The sequence below is a fragment of the Musa acuminata genome, chromosome BXJ1-7, assembly GCF_036884655.1.
Source record: "Musa acuminata AAA Group cultivar baxijiao chromosome BXJ1-7, Cavendish_Baxijiao_AAA, whole genome shotgun sequence".
NCBI classification, from domain to species: Eukaryota; Viridiplantae; Streptophyta; class Magnoliopsida; order Zingiberales; family Musaceae; genus Musa; species Musa acuminata.
In genome coordinates this window covers 13866164-13875464 of record NC_088333.1, presented here as the reverse complement: position 1 = coordinate 13875464, position 9301 = coordinate 13866164, and the positions used below count along the sequence as shown (strand labels likewise).

Here is a 9301-nt window from a genome sequence, read left to right as displayed (position 1 = left end):
CAAAACTTCCGACGAACATCCGGACTTTCGTCGAGCTCTTGAACTCCTAATGAGATTTCGATTTTGACTCCAGCACAAACCCTGCTTTATGTCTTACTGCTATCGTAGTTAATCCTACAAACTTTTCTCAACATATAGATTAGATCAAATAATTTATAATTGACTTCATCATCAAAATCCGAGATTCAACAATATCAACTATTTGATTATATTGATCTTGTTTAATAATAAAATTTTTACATTATATATTAAATGTATAAAAGACAGTTGTCAATAATTAATTTTAACACAATCTTTTGTTTCATTTACTTATAAAGATAACAAAATATAGTTGTAATAGTGATCTAACAAGAAAGCCTATTGATGTTAGAAAAAAAAAAGTTATTGACATCATGATATGTATATGAAGATTCTTATGGAATAAAGCATAGTTTCTCCATACTCATTACTTGCACACAAAACAAATCTGAGGTAGCTTTAGTACATAGGTCCTTTTTTTTTTTTTTTTTTTTCTTCTCGTTAATATAGAGTTAAGGGTATATTTTTATATGAACCTTGAGGAGAAAGAATATTTCATAAAATTCTATGAAAAAAAAATTTATAATCGACTCGAATTGTCATATGGGTTTTCGAAAATATTTCAATATTCTAAGCAATCAATTTGTAATCAAACCTAGCTATCTTGAACTTTTCGAAAATATTCTTAGGAATATAACCAACCTGAGTTGCCCATGGATGTCATGATATATTCCTATAAATATTTCCCAGAGAGTTAAATTGAAATCAATCCGAACTACCTCATCAAAAATAAAAAAAAAATTTATAAATATTTTATAAGAAGATAACTCGGTACTAAATGATGTTAACTTTACATGACGTTGACATGATAAATGATGACTAACCAAGTTTTCCATTATACTTAGTTGGAAAATAACATAATATATGCGATAACAAAAGGATAAAGAATAAGAATTTTCTACACTTACTCATTCTTTTATATGTTGGACAAATTTGTAATTAGTTAATTAGATAGATATCTCTGGGAAAATACATATGACATCACAGAAAAATGTAATTTCTTCTATTTCAAAAAGAGAATCTGATTACTAGTTGGAGTTCTTGACAGCTATAATTTATTTCTCAAAATCAAAATGTGCTGTATAATTCATAGAATTTCCTCTGTAACTCCTCATCTAAAGGCCTATAATTTATTGCGGATGCCATGCGAGAAATGTTTGGGTTCGGCATGAACGGGTCTCGAGCGAGTCCTAATCGTTCGCTACAACCCTTCCCTTCTAGTCCACGTCCAGTGTCCCGATCCACATATTTATTAACTTAGTCCCCTGTTGCCAGCAGCGCACACGGCACATGGCACACGGCACACGGCACACGGCACACGGCAATATGTTAGACCGCGCTATCGTTTCCATTTAGCTTCCTCCTCTCGGATGAATAGTTTAACTGGATCCCATGCTAGTGGCCCAACCATCTCTCCCACCGACCATGTCTTCGCTTTTGGTGGGGCCCAACTGCGGCCAATTTCTGTTTTTTCAGATATATTATATCATGAAAATTTCAAATACAGAAAGAGGAAATGGGGAAGAAGGTTACTCGGCAAACCATCGCACCGTGGAGATGCCTTTTAACTCAAAAAACACTCTTTCTATACACACTCCCTACTTGCACTGTCATTCACTGGACACAAAAGTAGCCCCACATCCCATTTGGTCTTCCTAGATTAGCGGGTAATCTTTTTGGTGTTTGTAGTACGTGTCATGCGGTAACACACTCGGTTCACTCGCCTCTACTTTATACATCCCCCCCCGCAACCCCCCCACCCTTCCATCCTTGGCAGTTGCAGTAAATATAAAGAAAACGTCAGTTCTTCCCTGCCTCCTGTTCCCTTTTATCATTTTCCCACTTGGTTAAAGAGGAGGGCAAAGATCAAATACTAGTGGGTCTTTTGGAGGAGGGCGAAGTGTCGAATAGACGATGATGATGAGGGTGTTCGAGGACGAGCTGTTCCCGTCGACGCCGGGGAAGGTGAAGATAGAGCGGACCCATGCGGCGAACAGGCAGCTCCACCGCTGCTTCGCCTCTACGAGCACTCTCTTCCTGTGGGCGCTCCTCCTTATCGCCCTCACTGCCTCCTACCTCAGCTTCCAGAGCTTCGTCGACACCTCCTCCCGCTACTTCACCGCCTCCTGGGGCGGCCTACACTGGGAGCGCCAGATCCGCGCCTCCGCGGCCGTTCGCCGCGAAGATGGGATCGCCGTTCTCGTCACCGGCGCCGCGGGGTTCGTCGGTACGCACGTGTCCCTCGCCCTACGGCGGCGCGGCGACGGAGTGGTCGGCCTCGATAACTTTAACGCCTATTATGATCCTTCCCTCAAGAAGGCCCGTAAGGCGCTGCTCGCCTCCCACGGGGTGTTCGTCGTGGAGGGCGACGTCAACGATGCCCGCCTCCTGGCCAAGCTGTTCGACACGGTGCCCTTCACCCACGTGATGCACCTCGCCGCCCAAGCCGGCGTCCGCTACGCCATCGAGAACCCGGCCTCCTACGTCCACAGCAACGTCGCCGGCCTCGTCACCCTCTTGGAAGCTTGCAAGTCCGCTGATCCCCAGCCCTCCGTCGTGTGGGCCTCCTCCTCCTCTGTCTACGGCCTCAATGACAAGGTCCCCTTCTCGGAGTTGGACGGCACCGACCGCCCAGCCTCCCTATACGCCGCCACCAAGAAGGCCGGTGAGGAGATCACCCATTGTTATAACCACATTTACGGCCTCTCCATCACTGGGCTTCGCTTCTTCACCGTCTACGGGCCCTGGGGCCGCCCGGACATGGCCTACTTCTCCTTCACTCGCAATATCCTCCAAGGGAAGCCCATCACAGTCTTCCGTGGCCGTGACGGCACCGATCTCGCCCGCGATTTCACCTACATCGACGACGTCGTCAAGGGGTGCGTAGCGGCGCTGGACACGGCGGAGGCGAGCACAGGCAGCGGCGGCCGGAAGCGGAGTCCGGCGCAGTACCGGATCTTTAACCTGGGGAACACATCGCCGGTGACGGTGCCGGCGTTGGTGGGGATCCTCGAGCGGCACCTCAAGGTGAAGGCGAAGAAGAACGTGGCGGAGATGCCGGGCAACGGGGATGTGCCCTTCACGCACGCCAACATCAGCTTGGCGCGCGCCGAGCTCGGCTACAAGCCGACCACAAATCTAGAGACCGGGCTCAAGAAATTTGTGAAGTGGTACCTTTCTTACTACGGATACAGCCGAAGAGTAGGAAACAAGAGCTAGATCTTGTAAAATAAAAATCATTGTTCCTATTCTTTGATACAATTTCAATAAATGCTTTTCTATTTCTTAATTCCCATGGCATAAAAGAAAATTAGATATTATCATTTTCTTTTGGTCTTTGGAGCCGCTTCGAAGGCGGTGGCTGTTTACTTTCTTTTGTCGCTCCTTTCCTTTCGTGGTTTGTTTCTGCTCGAGATCCGGTCACCGGGCAGTAAGGTTTGACCAGCGCCAAGTCTCGAGGGGGATTCGAAATATTTTGAAGCGTCGATCGGCAGCACCGGCGGAGGCGCGGATCACCCTGAGGGGACTTGGGTGAGTGGCATGATTGTAATATCTGGAAAACGGTGGGTGTTTTAGGTAGTTGGTCCGTTACCTGGTGTGAGAGAGAGATTGGTGTGCCACTTCGGCCTCGGGTTATGATGACTCGCCGCGCGACAGCTGGGCGGACTGTGATGCGACGGTGGGTCTTAGTCGAGCCAGGAAACACGATTCCTCACCCCACCGTTTGCTGATGTCACGTATGATGGAAGTTGGTGGCGCTAGTGGGTGTTTGGAGAGGTGTTGCCTGTCTTGAACGAGCAGCTGATCGCTCCTGGTTTTTCATCCTGCAGATAGATCCAGCTGTGGCGACGGGTGAATCCAAACAACTGTGACGCTACGTTTTAAGCAGCGTACGACCCATTTGTTCCCCGCGCACCTCACGCGTTGCTTTTGGACGATTCCATCATCGGGAGGGGCCCACCCGCGCTGAACAAACCATGTGGGAGATGAGCATAAATTAACGTGGGTGACCTGTCGAGTTCCTCTTTCTTAAAAGGTGATCCGAAAATGCGCCACGTGTCCCGAGGGGGGCCGTGTGCTGATCATGTTGGTTTCGGTCTAGAAGTCGTGGAAGGCGTCGCGTCAGCGGCGTTGGATCGTGGACCGTCGGTTCAAATGATCACAACGCGTTCGGGCGTGGGGTCACGTCATTCGGACGGCTATGATGGCGCCTGGAGAGCGATGTAGCGTGGAGTGCGACGCAACATCTCATTCAACGGTGTAACTTCCCGGGAACGATGCCGCGGGAATGTCGTAGAAGCTCCGCCGCCTCATAACATGTTATCGACGATTTAATTTATTGTTATTTGCACGGATTAATCAAAGAATAATTTGCCGAATGAAGAAAGTTTAGAGATTATAGAGCGTTGGTTGTGGGTCAACCAGTGATGGACGAATGGTCAAAATTATATGGGAGTTAGGAATCTAGTCTGCTTACACGTAATATGAGTTGCCATATGGAATGACATGCAACTGTTAATGGTGAGGGAGGAAAAGAATGTCGTATAGGATATAAAATATGTGCTCAATTGATATAACAATTTACGTTCATGCTCACTATGAGTGACGAGCTATGTTGGTAATTGGCTACAAGAATTTGGTGTTAGAAAGAGAGGGAGCGACAGATGTTCATGTTAAATGGTAGAATTGATATTGCTACTTAAAAAATTCATAGAATCTTACCATCATCCGAAATCTTTAGCGTATGATTGTTGAAAAGTAAGACAATTTTCTCTTTATTTTAAATTTATGTTTATGATTAAAGAGTATTAAGGAATTGAGTCTATTTCATAGTATCAATTTATATTTGAAATATTTTACTTACCAGAAAAAAGACTATTATATATATTAGTAAATGACATTTAAACGCATATCATGTGTTTCCATTACCAAGCACATAAAACAATTCCTCTAAATAAAGAAATATTAATTAGTTTATGAATTTACTTGGCCAAATGATCCTTTGAATACTGTCTGTTTACAAACTAAAACTTCGTTCCATAATACCAATAACTAGTTCAACTTACAAGCTATTGAAAATTTTCTTTTGAGAAAAAGGTATTATCAATATGCTTCTTATTTATTAAGATTATTTATTATCTTTATGTTGGCTCATGAGTTCTCTTCCATGCTTAACTCTGCATATCTATTTATATTAGACATTTCAAAAATTTTGTTGAGAGTAACACGACATCCAAATAATTGGAAGCTATTATTTGATGCCAATGTTAAACCACTTTTATCATTAAGGAATTTGACGATTCTAAATGTTTTTTCTTTTGCTCTTTGCATCGATGAAAAGGGACGCCTCTGCAACGATTATTCATCAAAAAATATTTGGTGCATGCAATATATAACATAAATTCACATGTTTTCATGGGCATAGTCTTTTTATCTATATACATTCTGATACAAAGTATCACACCATTCATAATAACAAAAAAAAAAAAAGAAATATTAATATATACAACTAAAGTGATTTATAGACACAGAAAACAAACTAGAAAAAGCCAAAACTATCACTAGAGGGAATTCTTGGTGATGGAAACACCTTACACTTTATGATGGCTAAGGCTTAAACCTAGCCGACATCAAGATAATAAAACGCACTGCATGGACAAATAGGAATAGGGTTGACATAACAATGAGAAACACGCCAACTTTTCTCCATCTCGAGGTTATTATCGTCAAGAATGCAGCCTTGCATGATTGGCAATCGTAGCAAAGAATGGTTGGTTGATTGCTCCATGCATGGCAATCGACATGGGAAGCATTTGTTGCTGAGTTGGATGATGATGATGATTCACTATCTCGTGTACTATTCCTTCGCACTTCAGTCCAGTTTATGGCATTCACGTACTCCATTTCACATACATCCGGTGGTTTGCAACACCCCGACTTATATGCCAATAAACAAAGCAACAAAGGTGAGTAAACACACAATAAAAAATGTGAAAGAAAACAATAAATATTGTTTGAATTGTTTTATCTGCAAAATGGACAAAATTTAATAGCAAAAAGTTGCTGATTGTTTTGGTTGATATACCAAACTCTATTTGTCATATGGGAAGTCAATAAATGTTTCGATGTTGTAAGTGTATGAATCGTATTGGTTTCACGATTATCAATTTTTTTTGGCTATTTATTTTGATTTCAAAGAAAAAAGACGCATTCTATTATGTGATCAATAGCATTTTTATATCATAATAGAATTTCTGAATAATTGTTTGTGTTTTTATAAACAATTGAAACTATTAAATTGCTAAATATTTGAAGAGTAATTACATAACAATTAATTACCTCGAGTGCAGATAACTTCGTCAAGCTGAAATCATGCGAAGTGAATTGGATGGTTCGGTAGGCCAAGTCTTCGCATATCATATCGCCATAGAGGCAGGTCTTGACCTCATTCCACGTCTCGGCTCGCATGACGCGGTTGCGGAGCCACAGCGGCGACCCCGGCAGGCCGCGTGCCTCCATCCTGTAGGTGCCGACGAGCGACAGCCCCGCGGTGAGCATCACCACGAGCGCCACCGAGAGCACCATGTGGCCCGGCATCAGCACCCTGTCGCCGTAGTACACCACGAAGTTGCTGATGGCGAACACGAGAAGGAGGCCGACGCCGACGGAGACGCGGACGTTGGGCTCCCGCAGCAGGTCCTCGCAGTCGTAGTCGCGGGTGCTCACGAGCCAGATGCCGAACGCCAGCACCGGGAGGGAGAGCAGGTAGGCGACGATGGCGAGGGGGCCGACCAGCTTGCTCGTGCCGCCGGGGGGGTGGGGTTTAGCAGCCTCGGCGGCCATTGCGAAGAGAGTAGAGTAAGTACGACGCAGCTGAAGAGAGTGAGGAAGCAGAGAAGAGGTATATAAATAGCGGAGGAGCGGAGTCTATTGTGGGGTTCGTTAGCTGCTATCGTTCCTACGATCTCTACAGTCGTTAAAGAAATTAATTTCTTTTTTGTTTTTCTTTTATTTATGCTTTTAAATTCGAAACTTTTAATATATATCAGATTTTGATTATGACATTTAAAATATTGGGGATCTCGAGATTTTTTTTGGGTGGGGGGGTGTGGGGGCAGAAAACATGAACGATAATAACATATGTGAAGGGTCTAATATTTAAAGGGATATATACGATATAATATATTATCCAATTATGGATTTGTTATGTCTGAATTTTGTGAGGATTATATTGCTGAATTTTGATTTCTGAGAGATAGGTAAATTATCAAATGATAATATAGCACATTCATGCACTTCCCCAAAATTTCTTTGACGTACAAACATATGTTAGTGAAACTGACTTCTTCTACTAAACTAATGCATACACCAAAACACCATCTTCCTCAGACCAGAAATCAAGTACATGGCAGCTGAAATGGAAGAACTGCGAATCTCTCATCTAGTCTTCTATCAGTGGTTTGCTCGGATCATCTCCATGAGCACTGTTTCTTGCTTCTACTGTGATTGCTACTTAATCCCCCACAAAACTATGTACCAGCCACTCACCACCGCAACTGCACCAACCAGGATGCAGAAAAAGAAGAATGTGATGTGGTTTTTGGAGATGGAAAAAGAGTTCCATTACAACCACAGGAAAAGAAACCTTAATATGCTACACCAGCATCTAGTGCAAAATAAACAACTAAAATTAGATGAAATAAAAGAAAATTTAAATTAAGATAAATAGATAAGGATGAAAAAAATTATTGAGATATGATAGATTTTTTTATTATTTAAAAAAATTATATTATCGTTTGACTAATATAAATAGATAATTTAGATGAAACCAAATCACTGTGGGTTGAAATTACTTTTCCTTTAATCTATTATTTTATTCCCCTTCTCCTTTAATCTATTAATCTATTAAATCCAAGAAGACAAATAGGATTACACCGATTAAATATCAAGAAAAGACTAGTAAATCCATAAAAAAAAAAAAAATGAAACCATTATTAATTTTTTTCCTTACTTGCCATTATAATTTAGGAAATCTTAATCTATTTCCTTATTAGTCATTATGAATTAGAAAATAACTATTAAGAATTCAAAATAAAGTGATATTATATTTATTATTATATTAAATAGAAATAATTTATATTAAATAAATATAAAAATCAAAATAAATTTCCTTTAATGGAGGCTCACCTCCTCCTATTTAAGGGGAGGGATTTCTTGTTGAATCTTGAATTTTGATGATAAAATCAATTGACAGTATTTATGATTTGATCTGCATTTTAAGTGACGTAGGATGTTTCAATCAGGGAGAGACAATTAAAGCAGGAAGAATCATATTGGGTCGGAGAAAAATATGTTAGAAAATTGGATGTCGAGCCAAAGGATCGGTCAACGTATCGGCAGAAGGCTTAGGATCATGAGTTCGGGCATCGGGCCAAGAAGAGTGTAAATTGCGCCAAGTAAATCAGAGTTGTGGAGGTCAACTGGTCGATTGGGCAATAAGCAGCAAGAGAGGATGATGCACCGAAGATTCGGATGAAGCACTAATAAACCAATGACATACCGGATAGCACTTGATTTGCTTTGTAATAATTATCTAGATCAAAGTAGGTTTTATATGTGTAGGATTAACTATTATAGCAAGACATAAAGTAAAATAAAGTCCTAGAGTCAAGAACGCAATTTCGTTGGGAGTTTGATAGTTCGTTGGAAGTCCAGACATTCGTCGAAAGTTTTGTCGGAATTGACCGAGAAGTCCAAGAGCCTACCAAAGAAGCTCATCGGAACTCGCCAAGAAGATCGTTGTAGTCTAGGAGCTTGCCGGGAATCTGCTAGAACATTGCCAAAAGATCGCCGGAAGCTCGCCGGAGGAAACTTAGATTTACGAACTTGTTTAGCTTAATAAATATCTTAAATTTCATAATTAGCATATAATTGAGATTGGAATTGGACCAACCCAATTAGGGACTAGTTAGGCCCATGTATGGACTATGTTGGGCCAAGTGAAAGGCCCAAACAGTGACCTAACAAGTGGCACCGTTGTGGCACAGTCTCCGAGACTGTGTCCGATGGTGGAACCATCAAATTGGGCAGTGGTACTGCCTAGTGTCAATGTCAGGCGATGGTACCGCCTAATGCAGGCGGTGCTATCGCCTAGTGCAGGCGGTGGTATCGCTCTTACCCTAGAAACCCGGGATGAGACATTTTTATGCTCCAAGTTTTAATC

At 41.9% G+C, this 9301-nt stretch overlaps 2 protein-coding genes across 2 annotated transcripts; one reads left to right on the top strand and one right to left on the bottom strand.

Annotated features, from left to right (window-relative positions):
• The first annotated feature begins 1853 nt into the window (after positions 1 to 1853).
• Positions 1854 to 3367, top strand: LOC103991950 (UDP-glucuronate 4-epimerase 1). Its single transcript, XM_009411495.3, has one exon. The coding sequence runs from the start codon at positions 1993 to 1995 to the stop codon at positions 3295 to 3297; it is 1305 nt and encodes a 434-aa protein (XP_009409770.2). The 5' UTR covers positions 1854 to 1992; the 3' UTR covers positions 3298 to 3367.
• A 2341-nt stretch (positions 3368 to 5708) lies between these two features.
• On the bottom strand, positions 5709 to 6921 carry LOC135679674 (tetraspanin-15-like). The gene is made up of 2 exons (XM_065193664.1): positions 6418 to 6921; positions 5709 to 5726 (listed from the first exon to the last, which is right to left on the bottom strand). The coding sequence occupies exons 1-2, from the start codon at positions 6919 to 6921 to the stop codon at positions 5709 to 5711; spliced, it is 522 nt and encodes a 173-aa protein (XP_065049736.1).
• Between the last annotated feature and the right edge of the window lie 2380 nt (positions 6922 to 9301).

What these genes read in the sequence shown, in the direction of transcription:
- LOC103991950 (XM_009411495.3), top strand. Translation starts at nt 1,993, where the DNA reads ATGATGATGAGGGTGTTCGAGGACGAGCTGTTCCCGTCGACGCCGGGG.
- LOC135679674 (XM_065193664.1), bottom strand. Translation starts at nt 6,921, where the DNA reads ATGGCCGCCGAGGCTGCTAAACCCCACCCCCCCGGCGGCACGAGCAAG.